This window comes from Ranitomeya imitator, chromosome 4 (genome assembly GCF_032444005.1).
Source record: "Ranitomeya imitator isolate aRanImi1 chromosome 4, aRanImi1.pri, whole genome shotgun sequence".
NCBI classification, from domain to species: Eukaryota; Metazoa; Chordata; class Amphibia; order Anura; family Dendrobatidae; genus Ranitomeya; species Ranitomeya imitator.
The window spans coordinates 54,541,223-54,559,645 of NC_091285.1; the positions used below are offsets into that span (position 1 = coordinate 54,541,223).

At 36.3% G+C, this 18,423-nt stretch overlaps 2 protein-coding genes across 14 annotated transcripts in view; both read right to left on the bottom strand.

The window, feature by feature from the left end:
- Positions 1 to 18,423, bottom strand: part of LOC138675454 (protocadherin gamma-A4-like) — a 732,953-nt gene that overhangs the window by 309,625 nt on the left and 404,905 nt on the right. Inside the window, exon 1 of one of the 13 annotated variants that reach the window (XM_069763679.1) lies at positions 9,973 to 12,448. The exons of 11 other annotated variants lie outside the window; for them this stretch is intronic. In XM_069763679.1, the coding sequence (XP_069619780.1) occupies positions 9,973 to 12,405 (2,433 nt within the window). In that variant the 5' untranslated portion in view covers positions 12,406 to 12,448. Of the gene's footprint in view, positions 1 to 1,670; positions 4,214 to 9,972; positions 12,449 to 18,423 lie in introns of those variants that run through there. One more of the 13 variants, XM_069763646.1, reaches the window with a different exon arrangement.
- LOC138675456 (protocadherin gamma-C5-like) lies at positions 16,907 to 17,602 on the bottom strand. Its single transcript, XM_069763696.1, has one exon. It carries the CDS (start codon positions 17,600 to 17,602, stop codon positions 16,907 to 16,909), a length of 696 nt encoding a protein of 231 aa, XP_069619797.1.

The window sequence follows — 18,423 nt, forward strand, 5'->3', positions numbered from 1 at the left end:
GGAAATGGTGCTTTTCATTTTCTTTGGAGGATGGAGGAGAAGCTAGAAGAAGACACAGACATTCTGCTACAAGTTCTCCTGAAATGTCAGAACTTTGTAACCAACGGCTGCAATCTCTGATCTCAGTAATGGAAACGTCAATATTCACTGGACAGATTTTACTTGTGAATTGAGAATTTCCTGGTGGAAAAAGAATCAGATTTCCATAATAAGATAAAAATCTAATTTTCCTATATTTACATGTACTATTGATGAATGAAAAAATAAAAATAATAATATGACGATTACTCTATAAGAGTCAAGACAAATTACATTGTGAACAGCCATGAGGACAGTGATCGATAACAATATCAATAAATGGCTTCATATTATAGTTTTGCTATGTATAAAAAATTACAGAATAACCAATAGTCCACAATAGTCCACATTCTATATATTTTTACAATTCCATTTTGTCAGGAGAGTCACCTGAAAATCAATTAAAACTGGATCCTCATGGATTCATGACCAAATTACAGATTATATTGACAAGTATTCATTTCTTATAAAGTACCATCACAAGAGAAGCTAAGAATTATATGGTGCCCATTGAAATTAATAGATCATCCTTGTAATAAACTGACAAAGCAGGTTCACTGGAGATAGATTCTATTTGCAGCCACTTTCTTGATTGTAACTATCTCTATGAGCTATATTAACTATTAACTTAGAATGCTTGAATACTATGTTTAAAAATATGTTTTTTCAAACTCTTTATGTGAAAACATTAAAGTTTTTAATAACTGACATTTCCAGTATATTACATATACCACATAAAAATAGATTAAAACAATTTTGAAAGTCACAATAACGAGGCTGCCCACGGTTTGCATGTAATATTGGAATATCCAATACAATCTATAGACAGTTGTGGGTCTTTCTAAGCAAATGTGTTAAGTATTTCCTGTATTTTTGTTGAGTTTTTTGTTGCACTGTTTTCTCACAAAAACTGAAAGAATTCCTAATGCCAGAAAAGTGGTCGAGATTCTTGAAGTCTCATACACACACTGCTTATTTTCTCCTTGCAGATTTCAAGCAGTTTCGTATTCTTTCAGAATTTTTGCAGCTTTTTTACCTATTCTATTGACATACAAACACGCCAAAAACGCGAACATTTAATGTTGTGTTTTTCCTGCCAACACTTAGTATTTGCATAAGACATGTCTACAGACAATACCTAATGTGTGCAAATACCCTAAGACTTCCTATATTATATATATACATATATGTACATATATATATATATATGTATATATATGTATATATATAAATATTTCACTACAATAAGTGAATAACATGAAAACTGAAAACTGTAAAGGAATTTAAAAATAAATTGTGCTCAAAACAAACTCATAGAAAATTGAACTTTTCCTTGATACCAACAGTTATTAAAAACTGGTAGATCATGGCCACAAATATATAAGTACGTAAGTATAGTAATTAGATAAAAATGAAATAAATTTCTGTCTCAAATAAGATAACACTCACAGTAATTGAATACAATACAAATGCTGCTAGATTCAAATCTACATCATACTTGTAAATCTTTTACAACTTAGAAATTTCTATCTGCACAAAAAAGCAGTTTAAAGAAAGAATGTTTAATCAAATATTTTGTTCTTAATATTTACCATGCCTGAATTATTTAGGCCGGTCACTTCTGAGGGTGTTGTGGTGTCTTTAATCAAATCCTTTAACTGAGGAAAATCCACAGGCATCAAAATATTAAAATCTTGTTGCTCCAGGGCTGGGGGTAAATTAGTTTGGTAACTCTGCCCCTGGGATCCTGGAGGAACCATCCTGACCTCCATGTATTTTAAGGTTCCGTCTGTGTTCAGGTACAGAGTCGGCTGATACTGATCTGTGTAGGATTTGGATTGGGATCCACCAAGAATACAGCAACTACTGCTGTAATCATAACTGTCCTTCCTCAGACATTTCACCAATAATATCATGAAGGTGACAAGTGACACTAAGCTGATGGCCACTAGGGAGATGATTAGATACAGAGTCATATCTGATGGGGATTTGGAATGGGTCAGGAAGTCTCCAGATTTTGGTCTTTCCACTATAACCTCATCCGCTATACTGACAAGTACAGTCACTGTGGTGGATAATGGAGGAGTCCCCTGATCACTGATAGAAATGAAAAGCTGTTGCTCCATGTTCTCGGTCTCCTGTAATCCTCTAACAGTTCTCACCTCTCCGGTGAGTTTAGACACTTGAAATGAATAATTGATGGGGTCAATGAGAGTAAACACCAACCAGGCATTGTGACCAGAGTCTAGATCCACTGCGGACAGTTTTGTCACCAGATATCCAGCACTTGTAGACTTGGGAATCCTTTCTTGGACAATGAGGTCCTCAGAGTGCTCTGGATACAGCAGAGAGGGGGGATTGTCATTTCTATCCAGAATGAAGATAAAGACGGGAACAGTGGAAGATAACTGTGGAGATCCTGAGTCTTCTACCTTTATGGTGATTTGTAAAACCTGGATCTGTTCATAATCAAAGGATCGCTGAGCATATATATTCCCATCATTAGAATGAATGTACACAAAGGAGGAGACAGAGGAGCCGTCAATCTGACTCTCAACTATGGAGTAAACCAGATCAGAATTAACCCCCTCATCTAGATCAGTGGCAGATACTGTACATAGAAGAGTCCCGGGGTCACTGTTCTCCTTAATGAAAGCATTATAAGTAGATTGTGTGAACACTGGAGCATTATCATTAATATCTGACACCCCGAGGGTGACGCTTGTTCTACCATATAGAGGAGGAGACCCTAAATCAGAGGCTGTCAGCTCTATAGTGTATCGAGGGGTTTGCTCTCTGTCCAGATTACCATCTATGACCAATGCATAACGATTTTTAAGAGTTCTAATTTTAAAAGGCACATTTGGTGATAAATCCAGTCTTATATCTCCATTTTTCCCAAAATCCTTATCTTTTACATTAATAAATCCAACAACATCCCCAGATAGTGCATTTTCTGGAATATCATTAGCTATTTTCGCAAATGAAATTTCTGGGGAATTGTCATTTACATCTTCAATTTCGACTTGAATTATGCAGTTTCCTTCTAATTTCGGAATTCCTTTGTCAATGGCTTTTATAGATAATTCATAAAAGGTTTGCTCTTCAAAATCCACACGTCGATTGATAGAAACCTCCCCATTTTGCTCATTTAGAGAAAATATTTCTCTGGCATTCTCAAACGTGTGGTCATCAAAGGAAAATTGTATTTCTCCATTTGCTCCGTCATCCTGATCTGTAGCATTTAATGTTAATATCACAGTATTTAGAGGCAGATTTTCCCTAATGCTGATTTTATAAACTGACTGATTAAAGACTGGAGGATTATCATTAATATCTAATACAACGATTGTTATTCTGCAGGTCCCTGATCTGGCCGGTTCTCCTCCATCAATAGCTGTGAGAACGAGGTGATGTTCTTGTTTTTCTTCTCTGTCTAAAACCTTTTCTAGTATCAGCTGAGGGATGAGCGTTCCATCCTTACGATTCTTCACAGACAATGAGAAATAAGGATTTGTGTTCAGTGTATACTGACTGACTCCATTCACACCAACATCTGAATCCTTTGCAATGTTTAAAGCAAATCGAGCACCAGGACTTGTTAACAGCTCTGTAATTTCAATAATGGGATAATTTGATGAGAATGTGGGAGAATTATCGTTAATATCCAGAATCTCTATTTCTAGAGTAAAAAGCTCCACAGGATTCTCAGCCACAACCTCTATCTGCAGTAAACAGCTGGGACTAGATCCACACAGGCTCTCCCTATCAATCCTGTCCTTCACAACCAGCCCTCCATTTGCCTGATTTACACTGAAATATCTTTGGTATTTCTCAGATCTCAGATGTATGCTGCGCTGAGAGAGCTCTGCACGTTTTATCCCCAGATCCTGAGCTACATTTCCTACCAATGTCCCCGGCTCAGACTCCTCAACAATAGAATAACGAAGCTGCCCAGAGACCCAGCCCCAGCTACACAGGAGAAAGGAGCAGACTACTTGCCATTTCCAGCACTGACAAAAGCCTCTGATGTCCATATCTTAAATGATTGTCTTGAAATTTGATGTCATGTAGATCCTGTGTAATCCAAGCTGCATGAGGGTGATGAATTTATCTGTCCATATTCCTAAAAAGATAATCCATCTGAAGAAAAGCACGATCCACACGGCTCTCATCAGGGCTGCAGCTCTTCTTTGTGTGAGAGACGATGGGAGGGTGAATCACTGAGCCAGGGGGAGGAGAGCGCAGAGCTGATTTGGCACAATGTCTGGTATATCTCACTATTAAAACATAAATACGTTGCTGCCCTCCTGTGACCATTTGTATAAATTACAGCTTAAAATGCAAACATTTTTAATATATCTGAGCATATACATTTTCCTTTCACAATTCAATAGCATAGAGTATTTCTAGTCATCTGCACTTGTGCATTTATACAACATTTTGCCCATTTTTTATCAAAATCCTTTAATTTCAATGCATATACAGAGATTTTTATCTGTTATTTAATCAACTCATGTTTTATTATATATGTGCATTGAATGGGACCATGCTTATATAGAACTATATATTTCCAAATATTTGAGTTACAATGGTGATAACCAAAATAGTTCTATAATAACTGAAAAGCACTAGGTAAAGTCCTGCAAATTATCTTAACAGTATTTTTTTACAGTTCAACAAGTATTCTGTTTTAATACACAGCACTTACAGACTATTAAATTAAAACCAGAAGTATATAAATTGAACAAAGAATAAATTAAAAGATAATGACTTACTGCATAGTTAGGTTTCATGACTATTTAGGTCTCCTCACCAAGCATGGTTTGCCAAAATGGCTAAAGACTGGTAAACCATGTTTGATGAAGAAACCCAAGTACTTCTGCGAATTTGTATTTGTTTATTTATCTAACAGTTAGCCACTTACTCCTTATGGACCTTGACTTTGACAAAGTTTCATGATATGGCAAAGAAAAAAAATCACAATTTTGCTAAAAAATTTTTGTTTTGGTTTCTCAATGTTAGATCTGTTGCTGAATTGACCTGTCAATACAATTCCCTAGGTCAACATAATTACATTGATAGCAGACATATAAGTTTTTTTATATATATTTCAGTGGTTGGAAAGAATTCAAAACCTCGGAAAAGAATACATTTTTTGTCGCCATTTTCCAGGAAGCATATCTTTTTTTTCCCATCCACAGAGTTTCACTGAAGTGATGCTTTTATTGATACCATGATGGGGTACATATGAGATTTTGATGGATTTTTATTGTATTTTTATTTGGATAATTCTGGAATTTTAACTTTCTTTCTTTTTGAGCATTAACTTACAGTTTAAATAATTTGATATTTTTATAGACTGGATTTTTTGGACACAACAAGAACAAATATATTTATTTAAAAAAATCTTTATTTTTGAAATGGGAAACGTTAGGAGGGGGGGTAAAGTTTTTGGATATTTTTAATCTTTTAATTTTTAAAACATTTTTAAGCCCTCGAGAATTTAAACCTTTTTGATTATATTATATATTGCAATAACACAGTTTTGCAATACACGATGTAATTGTGGCTTCCCTGTGAAGCTCAAATCTCAGCAGAGCTTCACATGTGACCTAAAATGGTAGTTGTAAGGGTTGCCCGAAAGCTCTGAGCTGCTGTGGTAACCCATTGGCTCCCTGCAAGCTGTGGGCCTAAGTGAATGGTAATGGGAGTGTCTTTTCAATGTCATATTGGCATAATTTAAATTATGTTGTATTTTCAGAATTTTTAGAATCATTCAAGTGATTAGCTGCAGCGCTCGTAGAAGGCTCCAATCACTGTAGGTACAGGCAGATGCCAGTAACGCATCCGGCATCTGCCTGGTATGAAGCCAGGATTCATGATGCACTCTGGCAACCACATTCAGTTTGTTTGTTTTTCTATTTACTGACTAACATGGTATACAGATATTTCAACTGTGTAGGGAACTTATACAATAAAAAATACTAGACTCTCCCATGATCCAATTTCCTTCTATTTCACAGATTCAAACGACTCTCTCAACCTTCCCATTAAAGAAGACTACACCCATGTTATCTCATAAGATTCTCCTATACCACTCAAATAAGGTGGAGTTGGACTACCTGGTCTTTTTCTGTACTACAATACAGGTGATCCCACAAGCTAGAGATTTGGAATGGCTCAAAAGCCATTGATATCTTATATTACATGATGATAAGAAGTGCTAAAGGACTTATCCAAGCTCCACAACTCCTGTCTGCATACACTTTTAAACCACAAAGGTTGAACTTGATGGAAAGGTTGAACTTAATTGACCTAGGTCATTTTTCAACCAATGTAACTATCCAACTAAGTAAATATAATAGAAGAGTTCCTCTACAACTTACTGTACATATTTCGTCTTACTTGGTGTTTATTGATCTGAATAGTCTTCATTCGTTAGATTTTTGCTTCAGACCCTTCAATGATTGTGAGGGTGCAAATATCTGACAATATTTAATAAAACTGTTAATCTCATTCTAGTTTGGAGAGGAAAGGAAACATTTCACTTTCCCTTTAGTCAGTAAAATGGTTGGAAGCACTGCCAGGCACCATACAAAATAATTTTTACCAACAACAGAAGTGAGCGGTTGCTCACAGATTTAGAAGCCAGGCCTTCTGCACCTAAATTACAGAAGAGGAGAAAGAGGAGTCGGAAAAAAAAATGTGCATTGAAACAAAAATTATTTTCAACAATTTATTTGTATTATTTGTTATAGCTTGGGTAGCACAAACTATATGACTGTCATTACTATACTTTAGAATTTACTTTGGAACAAGGGAAAGGATAGCCTTAAAGGATATGAACATCTTTGGGGACTTTCTTTTCTACTTAAAGAGTATATATATCACCAATTTGGGGCTTTTATGTCTGACGAAGTTTGGTCCAATTTGTTCTTGCGTGAAGAAATCTGACATCTGAAAGACATCTTAGTGTCCACTGCAAATTTGAATTTTCAGTATTTACTAGCAATATACTACCTTCAATTCCAATGCATAAAAAATTAAAACAGACAGCTAAGCAATGCATTTTGACATTACATAAAGAATGCAATTAACAACAAAAATTATTTTTTTTGTTTGTTTTTTTCACTTGTCTTTCCATTGGACAGTGATTGAGAATAAACCTAAGAATAAATGTTAGTTTGATCACTGTGCAATATAAAAGAGTGGAAAATCTTTAATTAGATAATAGCTAGAGCAGGTGAAAATTGTATTCTCCAAATTTCTGCCTGTTTAGGAAATAGATGACTCTTTCCATAGCGCAGAATTGTTGGATGTATCGTGGTATGGATCTTTGGAATATATGTATTATTTAAGCAGTAGGTGAAGATAACCAATTCACTTTATAAGAACTCAACTGTTTTGTACAAACATTTTTGCAATCATTTGTTCCCCTTTCCTTTAACCAATGTTGATAGAATATCCCATGTTAACAGAAAAGAATGTATTACATACCAAAGATCATTAAAGGGAACCTGTCATGTTTAATACTGCTATTACCCTTCAGAAATAAGGTTAGTCTGCAAATTATTAGCATTAGGCTAGGGTAGTGACGGCGAACCTTTTAGAGACCAACAGCAACCCAAAATCCAATTATTTATCAAAAAGTGACAATACAGCAATTTAACATCACATCACAGAAACGCAAAATACTCCCCCTTACACACACACACTACCCCTCTGCAAAATACACACACATAGCCCCTCTGCAAAATATATATACAGTATCTATATACACACACACTGTCCCTCTGTAAAACATATAAATACACACTGCCCCTCTGTAAAATACACACACACGTACACACAGCCCCTCTGCAAAAACAATTTATAAACACACTGCCCCTCAATAACACACACACAAACTGCCCCTCTGCAAAATACACACACAGCCCATCTGCAAAATATTTATATGTATATATATATATACACACACACCATCCATTTGTAAAACATATATACACATACCACCCTCTGCAAGAAATACGTATACACACATACACGTACACACGCACAGCCCATCTGCAAAACAATATATACACACACACACTGCCCCTGCAAAATATGTATACATATACACACATATGTACACACACTGCTTCTCTACAAAGTATATACAAACACACACACATACACACACACTCCCTCTGAATAAAGCAACCCCCAAATCCCCACACACTGCCTCTCTCAAAACGGTGTCCTCTTTCATAAGTAATACATTTAATGTCCGGCTCCTGCTGGAGCTCTTACCAGTGCCCGCCCGCACTGTCTCTGCTCTTCTTCGCCCTGGAAGCAATGTGATGGGATCAGTAGCATGATGAGTCATCATACTGCTGCATGTTGAACCTGTGACTGACAGCAGCTCCTCTGCCCCATCCCAGAACAGCACTGTTTAATTGTATTAGCGTCTAAAAGATGCAAATACATTTGAACATCGGAAGTTAGTGGAGTGTGTACCGCGGCAGGCCTGGTGTGCGTGCCCACAGAGAGGGCTCTGCGTGCCCCCTGAGGCATGCGTGCCATCGGTTCGCCACCACTGGGCTAGGGTCACATGATTGTTTTCTCTCATCCAAGAAAAATGGTTCCATTATGCCAATGACATTCTGGTATAACTCTGATCACAGATTGATCAGAATGCGGCATGATGTTTTATGCAAGGTCCGATAGGCATGAATGACCAAGTGCGATCCGATAATCAGATGCAACTTGGGCATGCTGCAATTTTTTCCTCAGTCTGACTCAGTCTGAGAAAAAAAATTGGCCAGATTGAATAACACGAGGAAAAGTGATATCGCTCAAAATGATGGATAGCAATCATCCAATTTTTATGGTCTTGTGCACAAGCCCTAAGGTGCCCAGCTGCTGTACTGGCCATCAGTGACACAGTTATGCCAACTGTGGTCACTGCTCAAACCCTGTGAATGGCAACCAACACTTTAGTGATATGGAGGAATGTGGAGGAATAAATCACCTTTTCTTCTCAAAGTCATGCTTTCATGACCTATCTAACACTATTAATCTGCAGATTGACCCCATATCTACAGGTTAAAAGAATTGTCCAATGTATCAGGTACCGTTTAATAAGCCTTAGTAGGCAGCACATCTCCTTCTGTAAACAGGGGATGTGCTATCAACAATGCTATACTAAGAGGAAACAAATGATCACAAAAATGGTTGTGTGAAACTCCTGATGACAAATGTTTGTGTGAAACTCCTGATGATCATTGTTACATGAAAATGAAACACGCAACCGATGAGCTCTTATATGGTCGATTATAGTGTAAATGGACCATTCCTGTTATATTTTACTTCTCTTAAGCCACATTAACACATTCAGAATTTGGTCACTATTTTAACTTTGTATTTGTAAGCCAAAATCAGGAGTGGGCGAAAAAAATGATTTGCGTGTATTCATTATACTTTTCCTCTGATGGCTCCACTCCTGATTTTAACTTATAAATCCTAATCTAAAATATTGGCCAAATACTGAAGATGGGAATGTGGACTTACTGAAAGTAAAATTATCCATTCCACACAATTATTATACAGTAAAAAATGCCTGCAATAAAGTATGTATGCTACTAAAGTATCAAGTACACAAAAATCATAAAAACCTTCTTTGTCATAAAAGGCTGACAATATAATTCCTACTATGTACATTAGACAAATAAGCATTTTTCTAGAAAAAATGGTATTTTCTTTTATTTTCTATTGCAGTGATAGCAGTTTGAATAATCTAGATAGTAGAATTGTAATTCTATTTCCTAGAAGATATTCTTTTAAATAAAAAAAAGTAATTAAGGCTAAATATATTTTAGCACAATTAATATATAATTTCTTTTCATTTACCTTTGAATTATTTGGGCTATTTTCTTCAGTAATGATGTCTTTCACCAAATGCTGTGTTTGGGTAAAATCCACAGGCCTCATACAATTAAAATCTTGTTGCTCTGGTGCAGGTTGAAAATTAGTTTGGTGACTCTGCCTCTGGGATCCTGGAGGAACCATCCTGACCTCCATATATTTTAAGGTCCCATCTGTGTTCAGGTACAGAGCCGGCTGATACTGATCTGTGTAGGATTTGGATTGGGATCCACCAAGAATACAGCAACTACTGCTGTAATCATAACTGTCCTTCCTCAGACATTTCACCAATAATATCATGAAGGTGACAAGTGACACTAAGCTGATTGCAACAAGGGAGATGATTAGATACAGAGTCATATCTGATGGGGGTTTGGAATTGGTCAGGAAGTCTCCAGATTTTGGTCTTTCCACTATGACCTCATCAGCTATACTGATAAGTACAGTCACTGTGGTGGATAATGGAGGAGTCCCCTGATCACTGATAGAAATGACAAGTTGTTGCTCCATGTTCTCGGTCTCCTGTAATCCTCTTACAGTTCTCACTTCTCCTGTGAGTTTAGACACTTGAAATGATGAATAACTGATGGGGTCAATGAGAGTAAACATCAACCAGGCATTGTGACCAGAGTCCAGATCCACTGCGGACAGTTTTGTCACCAGATATCCAGCACTTGCTGACTTGGGAATCCTCTCTTGGACAATGAGGTCCTCAGAGTGCTCTGGATACAGCAGAGAGGGGGGATTGTCATTTGTATCCAGAATGAAGATAAAGACGGGGACAGTGGAAGACAACTGTGGAGATCCTGAGTCTTCTACCTTTATGGTGATTTGTAAAACCTGGATCTGCTCATAGTCAAAGGATCGCTGAGCATATATATTACCATCATTAGAATGAATGTACACAAAGGAGGAGACAGAGGAGCCGTCAATCTGACTCTCAACTATGGAGTAAACCAGATCAGAATTAACCCCCTCATCTAGGTCAGTAGCAGATACTGTACATAGAAGAGTCCCGGGGTCACTGTTCTCCTTAATAAAAGCATTATAAGCAGACTGTGTGAACACTGGAGCATTATCATTAATATCTGACACCCCGAGGGTGACGCTTGTTTTACTGTACAGAGGAGGAGACCCTAAATCAGAGGCTGTCAGCTCTATCATGTATTGGGAGGTTTCCTCTCTATCCAGAATCCTTTTTGTGATCAATGCATAACGATTATTTATCTGTTTGATTTTAAAAGGCACATTTGGTGATATACTCAGTTTTATTTCTCCATTCTTTCCAGAATCCTCATCTTTCACAATAATAAAGCCTATAATAGATTCCAGTGGAGCATTTTCTTGAATATTATACAATGTAGAAGAGAAAGTAATATATGGAGAGTTATCATTTACATCTTCTATTTCCACCTGAACAATGCAGCTCCCTTCTAGCTCAGGGTTCCCATTATCGACAGCTCTGATAGATAATTCATAAAAATTTAACTCTTCATAATCCACTAATTCAGTAATAAAAATGTCACCTGTATGTGTATCCAATCCAAACAATTGTCTTGCAGATTTAGATGTGTGGCCATCAAAAGAAAACTGAATTTCACCATTTGCTCCGTCATCCTGATCTGTCGCATTTAATGTTAATATCACAGTGTTCAGAGGGAGATTTTCTTGAATGCTGATTTTATAAACTGACTGATTAAAGACTGGAGGATTATCATTAATATCTAATACAATGATTGTTATTCTGCAGGTCCCTGATCTGGCCGGTTCTCCTCCATCAATAGCTGTGAGAATGAGGTGATGTTCTTGTTTTTCTTCTCTATCTAAAACCTTTTCTAGTATCAGCTGAGGGATGAGCGTTCCATCCTTACGATTCTTCACAGACAATGAGAAATAAGGATTTGTATTCAGTGTATACTGACTGACACCATTCACACCAACATCTGAATCCTCTGCTATCTCTAATGCAAACCGAGCACCAGGACCTGCAAACACTTCTGTGATTTTTATACTCTGGTTACTAGCAGAGAATATTGGAGAATTATCATTAATATCCAAAACCTCTACTTCAAGACTAAATGTCTCCACCGGATTTTCAGCGACTACCTCCAAGTACAATAAGCAGCTCGGTTTAAAATCACATAGACTCTCCCTATTAATTCTACCTTTTGTAATTATGACTCCATTTTCTTTTAGATCAAAATATTTATTTTTTTCAGGTGTTATATTTAACCTCCGATGAGAAATCTCTGAATTTCGTATACCTAAATGCTGGGCTACATTTCCCACAATAGTCCCTTGTTCTAACTCCTCAACAATAGAATAACGAAGCTGCCCAGAGACCCAGCCCCAGCTACACAGGAGAAAGGAGCAGACTACTTGCCATTTCCAGCACTGACAAAAGCCTCTGATGTCCATGTCTTATCCAATATTGTTGTCATCACATAGGTCTTTTGCATTCCAAAATCTTTTTTCCTAGAAATTGATGTTTCTAGCTCTAAAACCATCCAGTGATAAAGAGAAAAATATCCACAGGGCTTTCATCATGGATGCAGCTTTTCTTTGTGTGTGAGAACAAGGATGGGAGGGTGAATCACTGAGCCAGGGGGAGGACTAATAGAACAAACATGAGTAATGTATCTTAAAATGATGTGACTGCCCTCTTGTGTCAAAAAAGGGATAATATCACATTTTCAAGAAAAGGAACAGTCACAAATGCTAAACTGAGAGCACATAGTTTATATTAGAGTATTTTTATTTTTTTTTTAAATTTACTTAGCATCAAGCAAAAAAATATTTTTAATTTTAAATAAAATAATGCAATTTTTTTGTTTCTGTATTATAAATGTTCTGTGACTTAGAGCATTAAGATTTTAACATTACAGAATTATTAAATTCTCATATTAAAAAATTGTAATGTATCTCCTAACAAAAAGTCACATACATTTCCAATTTGAACAAAATTTGTCATTATTATATTTTTGAGTTATGCATTTTATGTGCAAAAATGGTGTATCTGAATTAATATTATTACTAGAGTATTGGACAGCAGAATATCTCAGTGGTTAGCACTGTTGCATATCAGCTGTGGGGTTTTGAGTTCACACACCACCAAAGACAACATCTGCAAGGAGATTCTAGTGTATGTTCTCCCCGTGTTTACATGGATTTCCTTCAGGTTCTCCCATTTCCTTCCACACTTCAAAGACATTCTGGTAGGGAATTTATGTTGTGAGCCCCAATGGGTATAAATGAATAATGAATACGCATTATGAATAAAAATATAATAAAAACATTTAATATATAACAAGGTATTACAATTCTACAAGTCTTCAAAAATCAACTGATCTTCTACGAAAAGCAAGTGAGCATGTGAGCAAATGTGGTGCCTTGAGGAATATCGAAAAAATACTTTTTACCATACTGTCTAGGTCACGGGGACGTGAGAGTTACTTTATTTGTCTGTTGAACTTATTCTTTACACATTTCTTCCAAGAATATTCTAGATTAAATATTGATAGGCATTGGATTGGTGTCCTGATATTAATATAATGTTCAATATTTAGAATATTTAACACATATGGAATTAACATGAATGTTTCCTATTATACATCATCTCTCAACAGTGCATCTTAGATATGTATTTCAACTTGTGTAATTATCTTGTACTACATTATGAGCCATATGGTAGTTAGCAAAATTATTTGGTAGCTATGCTCGACATATTTTAAATTGCCCATCATTCGTCAAATTTTTGGAAAACATTTCTTATACGTAATGAGTTTATTTGCCAGAACTAATAGATATTGATCGAGATTTGAGAACAAAGAAGAATTAAAAAGAATTAAAACTGATCCAGATACTGGATGCTTTGCTTGATTAATCAATCAATCTAGCTATCTACATATCTATTGATCAATCTTTCTATTTATCTATCTATCTATCTTTAGCTATCTACTCTATTAATCTATGCATCTCTCTTTTTCTCTAAAACATTTGCCTACACACTAACAATAAAATAATTTTCCAGTACTTTTATATTGATGGCCTATACTTGATATATGTTTATCAATCTAAGAATGTGGGGATCTAACACAAGATACTCTGACGATTAGCTGTAACCAGCTCTTGCAACAGCAACATGTAAATGGAGTAGGCAGCAAAACACCGAAGCTCCTTCTACTGTTTAGTGCCTGCTGTTGATCACTGCAGATCAGCTTCAATTCTTTTCCATGGTATATGATCTAGAGTACCTGGCAGTGGCCACTACTCAGTGAACGTGTAACATCTGTGCCAGCTCCTGACCCTTTTGCTCCTGCTTCAGCCTCTAAGAGATATTGCACCTTGTTACAGGTGACGTGTGACAGCACTCATTCATTTCAATATTGTTGTCTATAAACCGTATGGCTGTTTTAAAGTCGAACATGAAATACTGTTACAATAGTTCAAGCACGATAACTGCCCCTTAAATCATGTGAATATAAGTGTAAAATTAAACAGATAAGAAATGATTAAAAGGAATATGTTTCACTGTTAGATTTTAACTTTTTTAAGTAATATGGATGAGTCTGACACATTTGCTTAAAGAACCTTAGTTCAAATTCCTTCATTCTAATGCACAAAAATAAACTTGTGCCTTAATCACAGATAATGACAGAAATGTAAAGAGATCAGATAAATATGTTATAAGTTAACACCATCTTTCTATTCATAGGAGTAACCATATAATGAGGGAAATAATAAAATCATCCTCCTGTAAAAATGAAATATGTTAAAAACGGTTTGAAGCTATCACTCATTTTGAAAACAATGTGTCTCAATTGACCCCGATCTATTGGATGATGTAATAGAAATTTCAGATAATATATTTTAAATACAACTTGATTTTCAGAATATGTAAAATGTAATGTTGTTCCATTTTAGACATTCTTATTCAATTGAAATATAAATTCTATAGTTAGAGATTTGATTTTTAAAGTAAATCATGACTTCATAAATTACATTTTCCAAATGTACCAAAAATCTAGTATCTTCATGATAAGACTAAGAAATCTAATGAATTATTAAGTAAAACACTTTGGTTTATGAATTTAAGTAGACTGTAATTACCAATATTAGTTTGCATTAAAATAGAAATTACTATTGATATATATAGTCAGCAAAACATTGTTCTCACCTTGCCAGCTGCATTCTCAGAGTTTAATTCTGAAGAACTATCAGCAGGGTTAGCCATATTTAATTGTAAAAAATCCTGAGGCCTCAAAAAGTTAAAATCTTGCTGCTCTGAGGCTGGAGGTAAATTAGTTTGGTAACTCTGCCCCTGGCATCCTGGAGGAACCATCCTGACCTCCATGTATTTTAAGGTCCCGTCTGTGTTCAGGTACAGAGCCGGCTGATACTGATCTGTGTAGGATTTGGATTGGGATCCACCAAGAATACAACTATTGCTGTAATCATAACTGTCCTTCCTCAGACATTTCACCAATAAAATCATGAAGGTAACAAGTGACACTAAGCTGATGGCCACTAGGGAGATGATTAGATACAGAGTCATATCTGATGGGGGTTTGGAATTGGTCAGGAAGTCTCCAGATTTTGGTCTTTCCAATATAACCTCATCCGCTATACTGAGAAGTACAGTCACTGTGGTGGATAATGGAGGAGTCCCCTGATCACTGATAGAAATGACAAGTTGTTGCTCCATGTTCTCGGTCTCCTGTAATCCTCTTACAGTCCTCACCTCTCCTGTGAGTTTAGATACTAGAAATGAGGAATAGTTGATTGGGTCAATGAGAGTGAACACCAACCAGGCATTGTGACCTGAGTCCAGATCCACTGCGGACAGTTTTGTCACCAGATATCCAGCACTTGCAGACTTGGGAATCCTCTCTTGGACAATGAGGTCCTCAGCGTGCTCTGGATACAGCAGAGAGGGGGGATTGTCATTTGTATCCAGAATGAAGATAAAGACGGGAACAGTGGAAGACAACTGTGGAGATCCTGAGTCTTCTACCTTTATGGTGATTTGTAACACCTGGATCTGCTCATAGTCAAAGGATCGCTGAGCATATATATTCCCATCATTAGAATGAATGTACACAAACGAGGAAACAGAGGAGCCCTCAATCTGACTCTCAACTATGGAGTAAATCAGATCAGAATTAACCCCCTCATCCAGGTCAGTAGCAGATACTGTACATAGAAGAGTCCCGGGGTCACTGTTCTCCTTAATGAAAGCATTATAAGTAGACTGTGTGAACACTGGAGCATTATCATTAATATCTGACACCCTGAGGGAGACGCTTGTTTTACTGTACAGAGGAGGAGACCCTAAATCAGAGGCTGTCAGCTCTATAGTGTATTGGGAGGTTTCCTCTCTATCCAGATTACCATCTGTGACCAATGCATAACAATTTTTTACCTGTTTAATTTTAAAAGGCACATTTGGTGATATACTCAGTTTTATTTCTCCATTTTTCCCTGAGTCCTTGTCTTTCACATTAATAAATACAACAGCAGTAGCTAGAGGAGCATTTTCTGGAATCGTATTTGTAATGGTAGTAAGAGAAATATCTGGGGCGTTGTCATTAACATCTTCAACATCTACATGAACCAGGCAGTTTCCTTCTAAAGGTGGGGTTCCTTTATCTATAGATTTTATATATAGTTCATAAAAATTTACATCTTCAAAATCCAAAGCTCCTTTTACAGAGATTTCTCCATTTTGTTCATGTAACTCAAACAATTGCCTTGCATATTTAGATGTATGATCATCAAAATAATATTGTATTTCACCATTTTCACCCTCATCCAGATCTTTTGCGTTGAGTCTTAGAATAACAGAAAGCAAAGGTGAATTTTCCTTTATGCTAATTTTATAAACCGACTGATTAAAGACTGGAGGATTATCATTAATATCTTATACAACGATTGTTATTCTGCAGGTCCCTGATCTGGCCGGTTCTCCTCCATCAATAGCTGTGAGAATGAGGTGATGTTCTTGTTTTTCTTCTCTGTCTAAAACCTTTTCTAGTATCAGCTGAGGGATGAGCGTTCCATCCTTACGATTCTTCACAGACAATGAGAAATAAGGATTTGTATTCAGTGTATACTGACTGACACCATTCACACCAACATCTGAATCCTCTGCACTTTCTAATGCAAACTGAGCACCAGGACCTGTGAACACTTCTGAAATTTTTAGATTTCGATAATTGCTTGAAAATATTGGAGAGTGATCATTGATATCCACAATCTCAATCTCTACATTATAAAGCTCCAATGGATTTTCAGCCACAACCTCCAAATGCATCAAACAGCTTGCAGTCAATCCACAAAGGCTCTCCCTATCAATTCTATCCTTCACAATCAAAGCTCCAGTTTCTCTATTTAGTGCAAAATAGTTGATTTTTTCTGCCTCCAAATGTAACCTTCGATAAGAAATGTCTGAGCGTTTTACACCCAGATCCTGAGCTACATTTCCCACTATAGTCTTAGGTTTAGACTCTTCAACAACAGAATAGCGCAGCTGCCCAGAGACCCAGCCCCAGCTACAAAGGAGAAAAGAGCAGACTACTTGCCATTTCCAAGCCTGTGAGCTGCTTCTGTAGTCCATATCTCAATGCTATTCCTTGATATTTGATGATGCATAAATCGTTTAGAATCCAATTAGCTTGAGGTACAGATATCCATCATTTGGGATAAAAAATATAAGGTAGAAGTAAATAATCCACAAGGCTTTCATCGAAGCATCAGCTCCTCTTTGTTTGCGAGAAGAGAAGGGGTGGATGATTCACTGAGCCAGGGGGAGGAGAGCACAAAGACTATAACAGCAGATCTAGTATTTTAGAATTCGCTAATATTAGATGACCAGTCTGCCCTCTTCTGGCCAACTATGCTAATTTCACCCAGCAAATGAAAGTTTAACATTTGCAATAGTTCCAAATTTTACTGAAAAAAGTTATTAATGCAGTGATGTTAATAGTACAAAAAAGGTTTGGTGATATATAATACCAAATTGTGAATATATTAGTTTCATATGTTAATAAAAAGAAATGCAACATTAAAAATATATACATATATATGGTTTAATCTGAACACTAAGATCTACAGTAGGTAAAAAAAAATTGATTAAAATTGCAAAAAAAATGGATAATATATATATATATATATATATATATATATATATACTAGATGGTGGCCCAATTCTAACGCATCGGGTATTCTAGAATATGCATGTCCACGTAGTATATTGCCCAGCCACATACTATATTGCCCAGCTACGTAGAATATTGCCCAGTGACGTAGTATATTGCCCAGTGACGTAGTATATTGCGCAGCCACATAGTATATTGCCCAGTCATGTAGTATATTGCCCAGTCACGTAGTATATTGCCCAGTCACATAGTATATTGCCCAGCCATGTAGTATATTGCC

Coding starts and splice junctions, on each gene's coding strand:
- LOC138675456 (XM_069763696.1), bottom strand. CDS start 17,602: ATGGACTACAGAAGCAGCTCACAGGCTTGGAAATGGCAAGTAGTCTGC.